The sequence below is a fragment of the Pempheris klunzingeri genome, chromosome 14, assembly GCF_042242105.1.
Source record: "Pempheris klunzingeri isolate RE-2024b chromosome 14, fPemKlu1.hap1, whole genome shotgun sequence".
NCBI classification, from domain to species: Eukaryota; Metazoa; Chordata; class Actinopteri; order Acropomatiformes; family Pempheridae; genus Pempheris; species Pempheris klunzingeri.
In genome coordinates, this window is record NC_092025.1 from 237,501 (window position 1) to 255,000 (window position 17,500).

The 17,500-nt window shown below is 47.5% G+C and overlaps 4 protein-coding genes across 5 annotated transcripts in view; 3 read left to right on the forward strand and 1 right to left on the reverse strand.

Moving 5' to 3' along the window:
* The window catches only part of p2rx5 (purinergic receptor P2X, ligand-gated ion channel, 5), a 6,271-nt gene extending 53 nt beyond the window's left edge, over positions 1 to 6,218 (forward strand). The window contains exons 1-12 of the mRNA XM_070843352.1: positions 1 to 112; positions 502 to 646; positions 1,342 to 1,413; positions 1,499 to 1,574; positions 2,021 to 2,105; positions 2,236 to 2,316; positions 3,273 to 3,414; positions 4,789 to 4,922; positions 5,034 to 5,127; positions 5,205 to 5,270; positions 5,439 to 5,527; positions 5,619 to 6,218. The exon at positions 1 to 112 is cut by the window's left edge and continues 53 nt beyond it. Coding sequence (XP_070699453.1) covers positions 1 to 112; positions 502 to 646; positions 1,342 to 1,413; positions 1,499 to 1,574; positions 2,021 to 2,105; positions 2,236 to 2,316; positions 3,273 to 3,414; positions 4,789 to 4,922; positions 5,034 to 5,127; positions 5,205 to 5,270; positions 5,439 to 5,527; positions 5,619 to 5,871 — 1,349 coding nt within the window. The 3' untranslated portion in view covers positions 5,872 to 6,218. The remainder of the gene's footprint in view (positions 113 to 501; positions 647 to 1,341; positions 1,414 to 1,498; positions 1,575 to 2,020; positions 2,106 to 2,235; positions 2,317 to 3,272; positions 3,415 to 4,788; positions 4,923 to 5,033; positions 5,128 to 5,204; positions 5,271 to 5,438; positions 5,528 to 5,618) is intronic.
* Positions 6,219 to 7,514: 1,296 nt separating this feature from the next.
* On the reverse strand, positions 7,515 to 7,847 carry emc6 (ER membrane protein complex subunit 6). Its single transcript, XM_070843992.1, has one exon. The coding sequence runs from the start codon at positions 7,845 to 7,847 to the stop codon at positions 7,515 to 7,517; it is 333 nt and encodes a 110-aa protein (XP_070700093.1).
* A 1,700-nt stretch (positions 7,848 to 9,547) lies between these two features.
* shpk (sedoheptulokinase) lies at positions 9,548 to 15,470 on the forward strand. The gene is made up of 7 exons (XM_070843705.1): positions 9,548 to 9,730; positions 11,718 to 11,859; positions 12,532 to 12,706; positions 12,803 to 12,955; positions 13,162 to 13,337; positions 13,447 to 13,647; positions 14,090 to 15,470. The coding sequence occupies exons 1-7, from the start codon at positions 9,593 to 9,595 to the stop codon at positions 14,482 to 14,484; spliced, it is 1,380 nt and encodes a 459-aa protein (XP_070699806.1). The 5' UTR covers positions 9,548 to 9,592; the 3' UTR covers positions 14,485 to 15,470.
* Positions 15,471 to 16,330: 860 nt separating this feature from the next.
* The window catches only part of trpv1 (transient receptor potential cation channel, subfamily V, member 1), a 9,833-nt gene continuing 8,663 nt past the window's right edge, over positions 16,331 to 17,500 (forward strand). Inside the window, exon 1 of one of the 2 annotated variants that reach the window (XM_070843648.1) lies at positions 16,331 to 16,392. The gene's annotated coding sequence lies outside the window, so the exon portion shown is untranslated. Of the gene's footprint in view, positions 16,393 to 17,351; positions 17,396 to 17,500 lie in introns of those variants that run through there. The other variant, XM_070843649.1, reaches the window with a different exon arrangement.

Genomic DNA, 17,500 nt, shown 5'->3' on the forward strand with positions numbered 1-17,500 from the left:
TCTTCTTCTCCCTCCTCAACTACAAGACAGAGAAGTACGTGATCGCCGAGAACCGGCGGATCGGAGTGCTGTTCCGACTGTACCAGCTGGCCGTGCTGGGCTACATCATCGGGTGAGTGCGACCGTGACGGTCCTCTGTACCCCCCCACCGAGGGCTGCACGAGGTAGAGACGGTGCAGACGGTGCAGCTGTCCCGCTGTGGACTTCGGTAGTGTACTGACTAACGGTGAATCCTCGGCTGTGACCTTTCCAGCTGATTATTCCCTGATGTGAAGCTCACGTGTAGAGGCTGCTCTCGGGCCGGCTGCCGCTCGGTGGTATGTGGCCTACTGCGGCTCATGTTCGGCACTGACGCTCATACAGCAGGTGTATGAGCACCGTGCTCACTGACGGCTCTAGTGTGCTGCAGTCGGCCCAGACCAAACACTACACCGTGGCACCCGTGTTGGGGTGTTGTTGACGACTCTAACGCACGATACACTGCTGGGGTGCGTGTCGCAGGTGGGTGTTTGTGGTGAAGAAGGGCTACCAGGAGAGAGAAGAGGCGGTCCAGACCTCAGTCATCACCAAGCTTAAAGGAGTCACTCTGACCAACAGCTCTGGGCTCCACCTGTGGAGTGCTGAAGATTACGTCATACCCCCAAATGTGAGTCTGTCTGTCTGTCTGCCTGTCTATCTATCTGTCTGTCTATCTGTCTGCCTGTCTATCTATCTAGCTGTCTGTCTGTCTGTCTGTCTGTCTGTCTATCTATCTGTCTGTCTGTCTGTCTGCCTGTCTATCTATCTAGCTGTCTGTCTGTCTGTCTGTCTTTCTTACTATACTTACTATAACATAAACTGTACAATAATTCTCACCCCACTTCACTTCACCCTGTTGTTGTTGTTGTTGTTGTCTCTGTAATTACATTTTTTTGTGTACAGAGGTTTTTACCACTGTATATATTCTATTATATTCTGCTATTTAATTTGTCTAATTCTTAACTGTGTGCTTTTATTCTTTTTGTCTGTCCCTTTGAGCTGCTGTAACAGCAAAGTTTCCCCACTGAGGGATCAATAAACAAATATCTATCTACAAATATCTATCTATCTATCTATCTGTCTGTCTGTCTGTCTGCCTGCCTGTCTGCCTGCCTGCCTGCCTGTCTGTCTATCTATCTCTCTGTCTATCTGCCTGCCTGTCTACCTGTCTTTCTCTCTAGCGTGATCATTAGCATGGGCACCTGTCTGTCCACCTGTCTGTCCACCTGCCTGTCTGTCTGTCCCGCTGCCTGCCTGTCTGCCTGTCCCAGACCTGGAGGTGTTGTGTCACCTGTTGCCCCCCCCCCTCTGGGTCTCCTGCAGGGCGAGCAGGTGTTCTTCCTAGTGACTAACTACATCGAGACCCCGGAGCAGAGGCTGGGGCTCTGTGCTGAGGTGAGTGTTCATCTCTGGACCGTTTCTGTGCATCCTGACGTCTGTGTGGTGAAATGAGCGCACAGGTGTTCGTTGTGTCTCGCAGAGTTTCAAGGTGCCGCACGGACGATGTCAGAGCGACGAGGACTGCGAGGAGGGGGCCACTGTGATAGCCGGCCACGGTGAGGGTCGTTGGCTGCGCCTGTGTGAGAACAAAATCAAATAGTTTTTAGCCCCAACAAGAGGTGGAGGTCTTTGGTACTGGTCACTGACGATGTCCATCGTGCTCTGTAGGATGGACAATAGCGTGACCTCGCTCACATACTTTAAGCAACATGGTTTCACACAGAGCAGGTGAATTTATACCCTCAGTATAAGTATACCCTGTGTTTGTCTTACCGTCCCATCTGATGCTCAGTCTTTATGACTAGACTGAGAGAAAAATTCAAGCCGTTTCCAAACCTTGAAAACAAGATGGTTAAAATCAAGCATCTTCCAAACTTTTCAAAACCCTGTGTTCATGTTTTGTCTTTCTAATAGATGAATATGACGCACGTTTCATCACACAATACCAAAAGTATCCCAGCTTGTCTTATTTTGGACTAAAGTCTTGTTCTGTGTCCGTCAGGAATAAAGACGGGGCTTTGTCTGAACAGCACTGGGACCTGTGAGATTCACGCCTGGTGTCCTGTTGAGCACAGCGGGAGGCCCACGTGAGGCCGCCCACTCCTCTGGCGCTCTGATCCCTCACAGGGACCGAGATATTTCACAGCGTCTATTTATTACAACTACGGCCTGTCGGCCTGTCCTTTTCACAGTGCTGCCTGTCTCTCTCCTTTCCAGAGAGCCTTTACTGAGTGAAGCGGAAAACTTCACCGTCTACATCAAGAACTTCATCAGGTTTCCAAAGTTTGAATTCTCCAAGTAAGTGCTGCCGGCTGCCGGTGTGCTCATGGTTTCAGGGCATGGTGGCGCAGACCGTGGAGTGAGCTGAGGGATATACGTGTTCCAGTGGCTGCTTTAAATAGCTTTAGGGTGCAGAGAGCCTTCTATTTATACCGGCGTGTGCATTCAGGGAGACAGCGAAACAGTCATCTGAGACGTCCTTGACAGCGGGCCTCTCCGTGGACAGCTGTCAGATCAGATGGGGGTAGCCCTGCGAGCCCTGCTGCTGCTGGTGTCTGTGCGCGTCCTGCAGGAAGGCAGAGAGATGCCACAAGTAGCAGCTAATTCATCAGTCAGGATCTTATTCTAATTACACAGCCACCAGTCCTGATGTGCTTATGCTTAATGACGATTGGCCGGTAATACAAATCCCTCATAATGGGTGTTACTCGACATGGCCGGCAACGCTGCACATCTTACAGTGTGACACGTCCGGTTCCACTCTGAGGGTGAGCTGGTGTGGGCTCACTGACATACACATACTGAACACCCTGCTGCTGCTGCTGCCACTGGGGTGTAGAGGGTCGAGCGGAGATATCAAGTGCTGTGTATCTTGACAAGTACAGCAGATCTACAGTCCAGCCCCCCCTGGCTGGACTGTAGATCTGCTGTACCCCTAATGGTACTAAGAGATCAAAAGAGCAGAAATAGGGTGTCAAGATAAAGGAGGGTCAAAGCCGACTTGGGAAGCTGACAGAATTGTGTGACCAAATGTCTCTTGGCCTGTTTCCATCTGTCCACCACTGCTGCTGCCACACATGAATACCTGACAGCTCCAACTTCAGTGACTTTCATCCTTCAACTCTCTGGATTAGGACAATTGTCCCTGTCAAAGGACAGTGATACATGTTGTTCAATGTGAAAATAATTATTATTATTTATATTTAGATTTATATTTATACACGTGTTTCCTGTCTGCTCTGTTGACCTTTTAGGTCCAACGTCCTTGAAACCTCTGATGACAGCTACCTGAAAAGATGCTCCTTCGACAGAGAGGACCATCTGTACTGCCCCATCTTCCGCGTCGGGGACCTGGTCAGCTGGACTGGACACGACTTCCAGGACATGGCTGTCAGGGTACGAGAGCCTGTGTGTGGGGCGGAGTTCAGTTCCTGGCCTCCTCATAGTCATTAGATAAAAAACCATGTTATGCATTCTCACATTTATGCATTATGGAAATCTATTGTAGCTGTGTGTGAGTGCAGTAATAACTGTGGAACAACAGTGGTGTTGAAGAGCATGGGCCAGCTTCATCGCTGTCATCCCTCCATGCTGGTAGATCGCTTGAGGATTGTCGGGGTAGAAATTCTGATCTGGGAGCCGGAGGAGGACAAACTGCAACATCCCCAGGCTGAATCCTGCAGGCGGCATTCGTCTCCCCTCTTTCATTCTCTCTCCCTGCTTCCTGTTAGTATTCAGTTACGGAAATATGCCATGAAATCAAAGCCATTAGCTTGGCTTCATAAGGGGATGGCCTGCTTGCAATGCAAAGCTAATTTGCCTCTGTGGTTTTCTGGCAAATCTGCAATTAATCCAATTTCATCAAATGCAGAGCGCAAAGAAAGAAAACAAGATCAAAGTGCACTGCTGTGCTTCTGCCACGTCCAGGAAGTGTAGCCTTTAGCGTTGAACTCTTTTTGGATCCTTTTCCTTGTTTGTGCACTGATCAATAATCTTGAACAGTTCTTTGGACCCATTTGTCCATCATGAAACCAAACGTCGCTGTGAACGAACCCCCGGCCAGTCCCGGCATTGGATGCGTTTTATCTCCAGCACACCCGATGGACCTAATGAGGCCCTTGATTGGTTACGTCAGGTGCGTCTGAGACAGCGGCTCATTTGCAGATCAGTGCTCTTATGAGGGTTTGTGTTCAGGGGGGTGAATAATTCTGAGACCTCAGTCCTCAATAACAGGTGCATTCGGTGCTGAATTTGGAGAAACCACCTGTAATATCGGTTGTGTTGAACTGTTCAAATTAGTCTAGTCTGAGTTGTTCATTGATCACAGCTGGAAGTTAAATGCCAGGACGCCTAGTTTGCAGTGGTGGTTGAATCATTTTCAGTGTTGCTGACCGAGCTGTCAGACCGAGCAAAGTGGACCTTGTGATGAGAAACCTTTTTTTTTGAGAAGGTTGAGAATGAACGTCCAAACTCAGCGGTGATCTTAATGCACCCCCACAGCCCACCAACATCTCTTCTTAAGACTGTGTGGTCGGGACCAGCGTGTGCTTGACTGACAGCTCCCTCACTCTGGGTTAGCTTTGCTGCACCTGTTAGGGCATCATGCTGGCTCACCGTCACACCGCCATGTGCTGACTGGGACACTTGAAGGCAGCAGAGCCATTGTTAACATCATTAGTAGCACCTGTGCTACTCCTGCTGTAAGTCCGATCGTGTAAATATGTGCGAGGCCGCACTAATCTTCACAAAGTCTGTGTTTTTGTCCACCAGGGTGGGACTGTCGGTATTCTTATCGAGTGGAACTGTGACCTGGACAGGGACTCGTCAGAGTGCAACCCACAGTACAGCTTTACTCGACTGGACATGAACCAGAACAACTCGGTTACATCAGGATACAACTTCAGGTTATGTCCTCTCAGGCATTTATCAGGAAATAAATCTGCCTGTCCGCTGCCTCCACTCGGCTCTAGTCTGTTAAATGTTCTTCAACACCTTGTTCTTCTCCCCCCTTACAGATATGCCAGGTATTACAAGGATCACAACGCTGAAACCTACCGCACTTTGTATAAAGTGTATGGGATTCGCTTCGATATAATAATCAATGGCCAGGTACAGCAGTGATATGAGCAGGGAAGTGCATAATTCTAGTAATACATTTGCACTGAATGCCTTTTATTGTTTTGCAGGCTGGCAAATTCAATATTGTTCCCACAGTAATTACCATTGGTTCGGGTGTTGCTCTGCTGGGTGCAGTGAGTAATTTACTAAGACAGATAATTGGTGTTGTTCCTCAGATGCCTCAGGCTTAAACAGTGTCATATTACAGTGTCACTAGAAGCTGATGGAGGATCACCGGATACAAACATAATGATTCCTTGCAGCTTGTGAGAATCCCACTGGTCTTACTTTCTGTCTTTCAGGGGGCCTTTGCATGCGATATGATACTGCTGTACATGATGAACACGAGCTCCTTCTACCGAGAGAGGAAGTTTGAAATCATCAACTTCAAGTATGTAAAATCGTATTTACACTTTTTAAAAATCAACCATTTTCCAAACCTTGCTCATCACGTGTACTGGCACATCTGTGTGTAACAACAGAAAAGAACGGGGCAAAACCAGGGAGGGGAAGGCAGGCCACCGGGAGAGGAGACCCAGGAAAGCAGCAGCAGAGAGAGAGGCCGCCAACTCCACCAAAAAGCCAGAGGTCACTGAGACGACCGAGGAGAGCCAGCAGCCTGTAGACGGACGCGGTCCAACCATTCCACGCAACACAGGGCAGCGATACTCTGCCATTCTCTCTCCCCAGGGCGCAGAGCCAAGGCCCCACATCACTTTCTCTTCACACAATTGAGTTGAGCGAGACTCATCACCTGCAGCGGTCTCTGTTATGTCGCAAGAAGGGGAACCAAGAGTCGGACCGATGTCCACTTCTCGCCCATTGGCACGACTGCTGGCATGCCACTGCCCGGAGAGATGCTTGCCCTGACTGAAGATATATTGGTCCAAAGAAATGTTACCTGTGCAGGTGGGCCAGGACGCTGATGTAGACAAACAAGGGAAGGTGGTTTTCAGCAGCTGGGTCAGGATCCAAAGAGGAGATGTGGAAGATTACAACAAGGTCCATAAATACTGATATGCAAAAGTACTATGATGACGCTGATGCAAATAATAGAGTGACATAAAATGATTCTTCTATGACTTAAAGTGAATTACCAAATATTTGCCAGTTACTGCTTCACAAATGCAAAGAATGAATTGTGCCTTTGTTTGATGCCTTAAAATCAATACGTTTAGCTTATTTAGCTGTTGATCAGACTAATTAAGCCTGTAAGTCAATATATGCTCTTTATATATGTGTATGTATATATATATACACACACACATATCTATATAGATGCATATACATATATCTATTAGATATATAGATATCTATAAAGGAATATATGATGAGCCTTAGGTTTTATTTTTGACATTTCAGGCACTAAGTTGGCAAAAAAAAGAGCAAAAATGCAAGACATGATTGATTGAAAATGAAGAAAATTACAGTGTTACACCAAATTTTCACTATGGACCACAAATGCAGGCTTGGATTAGGTAACAATAAACTAACCATGAGGTAAAATAAGCATCGACCAATAAAGAAAACATAACAGACCTTCTAAAGTCAATGTTGGGTCATGAGAGAAACCATTTTGTGAGTATACACTCAGAGAAAGAGTTTTAAAAAGCTGCACCTGGAATCAGTGTGGAAGAAAAGGCGTGACCGGTCTTAATTGTTGGTATTTCAGTTGAATGTGTCGTCCCAGGCGTTCAAGTACACTGTGGTGTGTGTCCTGCTGAATGTTGAGCTGGCTGCGCTGACTGTCTTGTTCATAGTGGAATGCAGTGTTGATGTACTACTGTGAGCGGACAAGTTCACTGCTGATATTGTGACCCCCCCCCTCCGTCCTGTCCGTCGGTCCTGCTTCTATGTACTGAATGGTTGTTATCGTTGGAAACACATGAGCTTAATGTACTCGTGATGTAAACAAATGACACGGCCTTACAGAGAAACTGAGTAATAATGTATACCAACATGTTGTACAGAGGCATTTATTCACATCAGGTTTGTTATAATTTAACGGTAGTATTGTTCATGAACTGTACTGCCAATGCTTACACCTTGTTAGGACGTAGTCTGCTTTAATCTATGCGACACTACAACCAAATTATCATAACGATGGCTCCTATCCTGCCACAGATGAAACCAAACACAGAGCAGGAGTTTCAGGTTAGATAAGTTCATAATCACTTGCCAGGTGTGGAGCAGGAAGGAGAAGGGGACAGTTAATTCTGCAAACTAGAGTTATTCACACAGTGTTTACTCAACACTTCATAATGGAAAAATCTAAAGTGTTTCACTGACGGCTTATCTACAAACAGCAGGACAGACAATATTCTTGGTTTACGTAGCATTAGATAGGATTAATTCGGGGTTAATTCTGGTAGATCATCTTAGTATACGTGCACCATTCCGTAGAGGAAAGTCCAGAACAGGACGTAGGTGAAAAGACCTCCGACGAGACCGCCGGTGAAGAGCAGCCGCCGCGATTTAAAGCATTTGTTCCACCGCCGTCCGGCCTTGAGAATGAGCAGCAGGGAGAGGAGAAACGAGGACAGGAGATAAAAAATGAAGCCATACAGTCCCGTCAGCCCGAGGATACCAGCCGTAGCTCCGGACAGAGCGGACACAGAGGTGCGGCAGTAGTCCAGCACGGCGGCGTTGCCCCTCACAGCTACTTCACTGATGAATTGTGGTCCCTCACGTTTGGCTACAACTCCTGCCATCTTGGCTCTGGTCAGCTATCACAGGAAGGTGCTGCTGTTTCAGGAGAGATTCAGACACATTTAGAAAGAAGATAAGAGAAATTCTGTTGTCAGAGCAGCACAGTTAACTACAATCAGACAGGTACAGAAATGAATAATAAGAGATATGTAGAACTAAGAGTATAATAAAGACTATTACAAGGTAAAAGTGACATGATTGACAGCAGCAGAGTCAACAAGTCTATGTAAATGTATATCAGACTTAACTGGATACCAATAAGTAATAATGATACCACCATGTATTACTCTGGTACTGTCCATAAGCACACTTTTCACCTCATTACAATTAGGAGGCAAATGTTGTAGTTTTTCCTCTGTCATGTTTACTTCACAGCCACAGAGACTAGGTATGTATCAAACCTATGAGGTGATTAAACTACCTGTGATGACTGTTACAGATTGAACAACCCAACAGTAAATAATGACACTGAAATCAAGTCCACCTTGTGCTGCTCCAGGACCCATCACTTCCAATACTACTACTACTATTAATAATAATAATAGTACAATTACATAACATACATACAGTAGATAGCAGTATCGGGGCAGTGTGTGCTGCATAATGGCTACTTTTACTTTTAATAGACATTTTGAAGCTAAAGATTCTACTTTAAGTAGACGCTTTACTTCATCGTGTTACTTGCTATTACCAGGTATTGATGCTTATTCCATACTTGGCCAGTATTACACCTGGAAAAACTAACGTGTAGAGGCCTTACTAATGTGAGCAGGTTTAAAGTTATCATAATGTATTCATTAGAAGGTCAACCAGATTAACCACACCAAGAAAAGCAGGCAGGTCTTGTTTAAAGCTCCCAATATGAGGAACAAAGGGAGAGAAAGAAAAGCTGTCAGTAGCCTCGGTCGGTATTAGCTTAGCTTAGCTTAGCTTAGCTGCTCACCACAATGAAGCAAATGAGCTAATAACTAAGTTCCTTTTAAAGCTTTGCTCTGAAGATATAAACCACCAGGAAGGGACAAACACCAGTCAGGTGCCTTATCATCAAACTAAAGGCAGCACAGCAGGAGCCCGTGTGGCACATTTCCACTTTATTCTCTCCTCTCTCCAATGGAGCTAACGAGCTAACAGGTTAGCACCATCCGACGGTAACGGCTGGCAGTTTCTCACCGGAAATGAAGGCAGAGACTCTTCGGCTCCTCACAGCGCGATTACAAACTCATAATCTGTCAGAGTGACTCCGCAGACTCGGATATTAGATCGTTTTGAAGGAATGTCAGCTGAAGAGGCACAGAAACTGCTCGTTCATTCTGGTTTGGGTGACGCTCCTAGACAACAGTCGGCCATGCTCCCTCGCAGTGCATTGTGGGAACAGACTGCGTAATCATCAAACCGGAGGCGACGGTGTGGTGCGTTCGAGGTACATCAAAGAGTAGGGAATTCTCCATGTACGACAGGGAAGACAGGGGTACAAGGGTATTGTCTTACCCCTGGCAAGACAATAATAATAAACAGAAGAAATCAATATAGCGTCCATCTTTTTACACTGTTAGTGTGACATTTGTCAATAATCTAGTGACGGAACTAAGCAGTTGGGAGTAGTTACATTAGATTAAACCCCAAGTGTCCTATTTCCTCCCACGTCCTGAACGCAGCAGTGCGTCCTGAACGCAGCAGTGTAGACTTCGCCCCCTCCCTGTGGTGTCCCCCCAGCTGACTGCCACAGCGCTCACTGCCACCAGGAGTAATGTCCACCTACGTCCTGGGTGTTGACCTGGGCACCACCTCGGTCAAAGCCGCCTTAGTAGAAAGCTGCTCCCGCGCGGTGGCTGCGAGTCACGTGTTGTCCACGACGTCTGACGTCCCGGATGACGGCGGGATCAAGGTGAGCGAGTCCACGTGCCACAAGGGAACTCTGCCGTGTGTTTGCCCTGTTTGTTACCTGCCCTGTTGGTAACCCATCCTGTTTGTTACCCGCCCTGTTTGTTACCCGCCCTGTTGGTAACCCGCCCTGTTTGTTAACCACCCTGTTTGTTACCCGCCCTGTTTGTTACCCGCCCTGTTGGTAACCCGCCCTGTTGGTAACCCGCCCTGTTTGTTACCCGCCCTGTTTGTTACCCGCCCTGTTAGTAACCCACCCTGTTTGTTACCCACCCTGTTGGTAACCCGCCCTGTTAGTAACCCACCCTGTTTGTTACCCACCCTGTTTGTTACCCGCCCTGTTTGTTACCCGCCCTGTTGGTAACCCGCCCTGTTAGTAACCCACCCTGTTTGTTACCCACCCTGTTGGTAACCCGCCCTGTTGGTAACCCGCCCTGTTTGTTACCCACCCTGTTTGTTACCCGCCCTGTTTGTAACCCACCCTGTTGGTAACCCGCCCTGTTGGTTACCCACCCTGTTTGTTACCCGCCCTGTTGGTAACCCGCCCTGTTTGTTACCCGCCCTGTTTGTTACCCGCCCTGTTGGTAACCCGCCCTGTTTGTTACCCGCCCTGTTGGTAACCCGCCCTGTTGGTAACCCGCCCTGTTTGTTACCCGCCCTGTTTGTTACCCGCCCTGTTGGTAACCCGCCCTGTTTGTTACCCGCCCTGTTTGTTATCCGCCCTGTTGGTAACCCGCCCTGTTTGTTACCCGCCCTGTTGGTAACCCGCCCTGTTGGTAACCCGCCCTGTTAGTTACCCGCCCTGTTTGTTACCCACCCTGTTTGTTACCCGCCCTGTTGGTAACCCGCCCTGTTTGTTACCCGCCCTGTTAGTAACCCGCCCTGTTTGTTACCCACCCTGTTTGTTACCCGCCCTGTTGGTAACCCGCCCTGTTTGTTACCCGCCCTGTTGGTAACCCGCCCTGTTAGTTACCCGCCCTGTTTGTTACCCACCCTGTTTGTTACCCGCCCTGTTGGTAACCCGCCCTGTTTGTTACCCGCCCTGTTGGTAACCCGCCCTGTTGGTAACCCGCCCTGTTTGTTACCCGCCCTGTTGGTAACCCGCCCTGTTAGTAACCCACCCTGTTTGTTACCCACCCTGTTTGTTACCCGCCCTGTTTGTTACCCGCCCTGTTGGTAACCCGCCCTGTTAGTAACCCACCCTGTTTGTTACCCACCCTGTTGGTAACCCGCCCTGTTGGTAACCCGCCCTGTTTGTTACCCACCCTGTTTGTTACCCGCCCTGTTTGTAACCCACCCTGTTGGTAACCCGCCCTGTTGGTTACCCACCCTGTTTGTTACCCGCCCTGTTGGTAACCCGCCCTGTTGGTAACCCACCCTGTTTGTTACCCGCCCTGTTGGTAACCCACCCTGTTTGTTACCCACCCTGTTTGTTACCCGCCCTGTTGGTAACCCGCCCTGTTGGTAACCCGCCCTGTTGGTTACCCACCCTGTTTGTTACCCGCCCTGTTGGTAACCCACCCTGTTGGTAACCCGCCCTGTTTGTTACCCGCCCTGTTGGTAACCCGCCCTGTTTGCTACCCGCCCTGTTGGTAACCCGCCCTGTTTGTAACCCGCCCTGTTGGTAACCCGCCCTGTTTGTTACCCGCCCTGTTGGTAACCCGCCCTGTTTCTTACCCGCCCTGTTTGTTACCCGCCCTGTTGGTAACCCACCCTGTTTGTAACCCGCCCTGTTTGTTACCCGCCCTGTTTGTTACCCGCCCTGTTTGTTACCCACCCTGTTGGTAACCCGCCCTGTTTGTTACCCGCCCTGTTGGTAACCCGCCCTGTTTGTTACCCGCCCTGTTGGTTACCCACCCTGTTGGTAACCCGCCCTGTTGGTTACCCGCCCTGTTGGTAACCCGCCCTGTTTGTTACCCGCCCTGTTGGTAACCCGCCCTGTTTGTTACCCGCCCTGTTGGTAACCCGCCCTGTGTTTCCGCGCCATGCAGGCAAAAGAGCAGGACACTGGCCGGATCATAGACACTCTGAACCGGTGCATGGGCCTGCTGCCCCGGGGCAAACTGCGGCAGGTGAGAAGCATCGGGCTGTCCGGACAGATGCACGGAGTTTTACTGTGGAAAGCAGAGGGCGGTAAGAATACGACCTGCAGCCGGCCTGCATGCGTGTCGTAACGCTTGTGGTAGAGTGTGTAACAACGGCTGTGATGCATGAGGAGTTTGAGCAGCCAAGAAACAGATTTCTTCATTCACTGAATAAAAAATCAGAGAGGAAACTGGAGACACAAAAGAGAGAATATTTTTCAGAGCAAGTTCGCCTGATTGTCCTCCCCCCAAAACGAAAATCAATGGGAAAACAATGGGTGCTAATAATGTGTGCTTATGACCCTGAAATGAAGAGAGGCCCTAGTTGAGAAGAATTACAGGGCAGTGAACCCTGATCCCTTTAATCTCATGATCCCTGGAAGGCCCCCAACATAAGGGTCCGAGTGCCACGTCTCACATTAGAAAATGAAACAACTGCATAGGTTGCACAGATAAAGGCCACAAATGAATCAGTGTGCTCCAGATCGGTTTTGTCACTGGGAGGTGTGATCACAGATCCCCACGTGGAGCTGAACCCCCAGTTTCCTTCTGCATGTACTTTTTCCCTCTGACATCACAGTGTTGCTCTCTGCTGGCTGCATCCAAAACTTTTCATAACAGAGGTTTATCATAGGAAATCTATAGTAGTGGGGAATTTTTGTCAAAACAAACCAAAACCATGAAGTCACATAAAACGTATTTTGTCTGCTGCCCCTCACAGGTTGTGATTGGTCCAACGGGGACTCCTTCACAGCCGCAGACACCAGTCAGCTGATCACTTGGCTGGATGGGCGCTGCAGCAGTCACTTCCTGTCCTCTCTTCCAGAGCCGGACTCACATGTCAGCGTCGCCACAGGGTTTGGCTGCGCAACGATCTTGTGGTACATGAAGCACAGGTCAGGACGTGCTTCTTAGACCCCATATCGAGCCTACTGCATTCCCTTTGTGATACAGGGATGAACTCTGAAGATGTGTGTGTGGTTTCCATGCAGGCCCGAGTTCCTTAAGGAATTCGCAGTTGCAGGCACCATCCAGGACTACGTGGTGTCCATGCTGTGTGGTTTGGACGGGTGTGTGATGACGCCTCAGAACGCAGCCAGCTGGGGCTTCTTCAACACCTCCTCCAACCAGTGGAACATGGACATGTATGTAAAGTGCAGGACCTCCTGTTTTAATAACCCCTCGTTTCTGTGCTGAGGTTTTCAGTTCAGGTACCAAAGTGCATGAAAACAGTTGTGTGTTTAACTGCAGCTACTAAACTCTTCGTAGAGTTCATTGCAGGCTTCCGGTGTCGGTGTTGTTGTGTTATTAACCTACATTACAAGCCACTCTGTGTGTGTGCATGCTCCAGTCTGAAGGATGCCGGCTTCCCTTTGCACCTGCTTCCTCAGTGTGTGCCATCTGGTGGCATAGCGGGACAGACGTGCTCTGACTGGCATGGTATCCCTGCTGGTACGCCGGTAGCGGCTGCCCTGGGAGACTTCCAGTGCTCCGTCTACTCCTGCATGAGTGCGCGGACAGATGCAGGTGAAACATGAAGTCCCAGAAAACAAAAGCGGAATCCTGCCGTCATGTCATGTTGGGTGCTGTTCATACTACACTGATGACTGTTTGTGTGTTTCTCCTCACTTCACAGTCCTTAACATTAGCACCTCAGCACAGCTGACCTTTGCCATGCCAGCTGGCTTCAAACCTCCAGACTCTCCTCAGCCGTCCTCCTCCATCTCTTACTTCCCCTACTTTGACGACTCCTACTTGGCGGTGGCGGCTTCGCTCAACGGAGGGAATGTAGTGGCCACTTTTGTGGAGATGCTCACTGCCTGGATGGCCGAGCTTGGTATGTGTCTTCAGCCGAGCTGGTAGAAGTGTGGCCCAAGGGGGTCGGTGTCAGGCTGTCAGTCTGACTTTTCCAGCATGAGGTTGCCGTGGTTCTGTGCTTAATGTCTCAACAGCAGTCAGATGAAATTTGGTTTAGACATTCACGTATAATCACTTTGATGATCCCCTGACTCTCCATCATCAGGTCAGAAATTCAATTTGTCCAGGAAGTCAAGTCAGTTTTATTTATAGAGCCCAAAATCACAAATCACCAAATACCTGCAAAACTTGTGACACTCCCATCTGCCGCAGCTGTACTTTGTGTTTCATGCTAATTAGCTCACATGCTAAACTAAAATGGTGAACATGGCGAACATTACAGATGCCAGAATGACTCAAAGATTGTTGCCATTAAATGTTTCCCACCCAGTTGTTAAGTTTCTCCTCTTCGTCCCTCACAGGGGTGGAGCTGAGGGATCCGTGCTTATATGACAAGCTGATTCGTTGCGCATTGAATCAGGAGATGAGCGACCTGAGGGTGAGTCCTACCATCCTGGGAGAGAGACATAACCCTCTCTGCCTGGGCCAAGTGACCAACATCTCCACCACCAATCTCTCTCTGGGTCATGTGACGAGGGCACTGTGCCGCGGAGTCCTGGACAACATCACCTCCATGATGCCTACTGAGCGTCTGCAGCAGGCGGGGGTCAGCAGGATCGTGGGCAGTGGGAGCGCCATCGCCCGTAACGAGGTGCTGAGGCAGGAGGTGGAGAGGGCGTTTCCTCAGCCGGTTGTATACGGACAAGACGCTGACTCTGCTGTCGGCGTGGCCAAAGTCCTCAGTGACCTGCTTTGAATGAGACCTTCTGCCTGTCTACACGATTAATTGAGAATTTTGCACACGTCTGAGACTCTCGTCTCACAATGTGCTGTGACCTTTTGACATTTCAGGACCAAAAGATTGAAGCTACCAGCTGCAAAAGACTTAAAAGCCCCACGTGTGTTTGATGGAGGCAGGTATCCATACGACAGCCAGACTGAGCCCAGCAATGATATTACCCCAGGTGGAAATACGGTTATGATTTAATATACATCTTTGACAATACAGTTAATTAAGAAGCTATAGAGAGAGTAGGATAAGTGTGGGAATTATTAAACGGGTCTAAATAAATGTTCAATATGTTCATTCGAGCGAGTGTCCACTTACACTATGGTTTATCAGTTTAGCCGCGGTTACCATTGTGATCTTCCTTAAGAGATGAGCCCAGCGATAGCCATCATAACACACTGATCAGACCTCAGGTCAGCATATAAATCATATTGTGTGTGCTCTTTCACTGTTTCTGCTCCCAGAACATCCTTAGATTCAGTCTGGTCATATTGTCTTTACATTTTATGCCTCCACTGTCTCTGCTTTAGGAAGGAGAGCTGTCATCTTAAGTTAAATTATTGATTTTGTTGTCTAATTCAGAGAGATTACTGCTTTTTCTTTGCCTTTTCTTGATATTAAGTCTTAATCCTCATGTGGAATTTCTGCTACTGACAGAACGGGTGCATGTCCTTGATTTTTGTTTTTATCAGCTGTGCTAGAATTTGTCTTTGCTCAGCTGGTGCTTTTTGTCATGAGTGGATGATTGTTCACGATCCAGTGCACTAAGAATCAAAGTAACAGAGAAGACATATTTGGTCTGAACTCAACTCAGTGATGATATCTCCATAAAAGAAATAGTTGTTCGTCTGAAAAAAATGTTCTTATAACTTTTATAACCAGCATTTCACGTTGAATATTTCTAGCAGCAATACTGTTGATGGCTTCATTAGTTTCTATGATAATGGGTGAGTACAGTACTATTTCTACAATAAATACTTTTGGGACTGAAGTATTGGCGGTCATTCATTATTGCTGAAATGATATAATAATATGTGTCTGTAGTTTTGTTTCAGTGGACCAGTAGTGCACCTCTGATTTGATGTGATTATGGTACATCTGTAGCAGTATTCATTAATTTTTCTCTCACATCATTTTGAATGTCACTGAATTTGAATCTTATTCTACCTCTTCACACATTGTGACGTCCAGATGAAACATTGGGAACGAAGCACCAGGTGGGACGACATCAGAGGTGCCTATTTGGGTGACGTTTTAAACTTAAACTTAAACCATCCTGTGCCAACAGTTACTATCTGATTATGTGAAAGCCTGCATGCTCTGCTGAGCTGTGGGGAAAAGGAAGTGATATAAAGAAAGGAAATCGTCACAAGACACAAATCACAGACCCATGCTGGTAGGTAGAAGCTGTGCAACCTCACAGTCACAGGACCACAGCTGCACTGAGCGCACACACACTCTCACACACACACACACACACACACACACACACACACACACACACACACACACTCACACACACACACACCCTTGCGCTTCTGTATTTGTGAGGAGCTTCATTGACATATTGCATTGCACAGCCCCTAACCTTCACCTAAACTAACTAACAGTCCCCTGAAATTGTCGTGAAGGATCAAGATTAGTTGTTTTGAAGGATCAGGCAAAATGTCCTCACTTCCCAAAAATGTCCTCACTCTGTAAAGACTGTTCTGGTCCTCACTATGTAGCAAATACAAGTAGACACACACACTTATGAAACTGCAGAGAGACACATTAGACACACAGGAAGCATATCAGCAACATTAAAGGAGACTCGTGTCGCTCGGGATATATATCATACAGTGATTTGAGTGAGAAAAGTAACGTTTCAGAAGGGTAAGTGATTCATTTGTCATTTTCACAGAGACACAAGAAGGTTTTGTCTGTTAAGGTGCCTCTGGTTTTCTTTTGTTTGGATTACTGAGAATGAACAGTTGTCTTGTCTGAACGCCACATGAAGAAGTGAAACTGCTCTGTAGCTCCTTTCTGATGAGCTCATCAAAAAGCACATTTAAGTTCAGGTCAGATAATGTAAGGCAGGTTCTGTGCACTCTCCTGTCCATCAGTGGTCAGATGTTCAGTACAGCATCCTGTAATGCACTCATGGCAGCAGTAATACCCTGCAGTATTCTCTAGGGAGCGTCATGTTATCTGGCTTGGTCCTGCTCATCTCATGTCTGTAACATTCAGCCAGCATTGCAGGAGGCAATCTGCAGGACACTCCTCTGTTGTTGATCAGATTTTTACCCAAGAAGACAATCTGGAACAGTAAGACCTCTTCCTGGTGAGTCGATGCTTGTGTTGAAGTTTTGTTTAAATCATTAGATTGGTGAAGAACATCATGTTGTTTCATTTATTTGACATGGATTATTTAACATGCAGTCACTTAAAAACATAGCCGTTGGTTTAGAGAGATGTACAGAGGGAAGAGATATTCACATGGACCATAGGTCAGTCGGTCAATGAATAATACATCAGGACATAATGACGTGTGTGGAATAATGTGCTGCTGACCAACAAAGGCTTTCAAATACTGTACTTCCAGTGTAATTCGTGAAAACAAGTGTTTAATGAATTTTTCTGATGTTGTACGGCAACAATGGCAAAAACTACATTTATGATTCATCAGGGAATGGACACTTACTTACACGTACTTCCCTGTTTTTCCATCCTTTGTCTCGTGCTGTGCCATATATTCCTCTTTCTTACCAGTGACTCACTGATTCCATATGTCACGACAGAAAAGGGGAACAAAAAGCTTTGAGTTCCTGTTATCCTTCAAACGTCCTCCTTCAGATCAATAAATAATCATTTTCCTGTGATCGGCTGAAGTTAGCTGGTATGTTTTCACTTCATTTACCCGCTGATTCTGTGTCTGTATAAACCGTACTGGAAATCATTTGATGTCATGGAGCTCTTCCTCTGAATACGTTCCTTTGTCAGT

Coding starts and splice junctions, on each gene's coding strand:
- emc6 (XM_070843992.1), bottom strand. CDS start 7,847: ATGGCAGGAGTTGTAGCCAAACGTGAGGGACCACAATTCATCAGTGAA.
- shpk (XM_070843705.1), top strand. CDS start 9,593: ATGTCCACCTACGTCCTGGGTGTTGACCTGGGCACCACCTCGGTCAAA. Junction 11,860..12,531: donor ACTGTGGAAAGCAGAGGGCG/GTAAGAATACGA, acceptor TGCCCCTCACAG/GTTGTGATTGGTCCAACGGG. Junction 12,707..12,802: donor TTGTGGTACATGAAGCACAG/GTCAGGACGTGC, acceptor GTTTCCATGCAG/GCCCGAGTTCCTTAAGGAAT.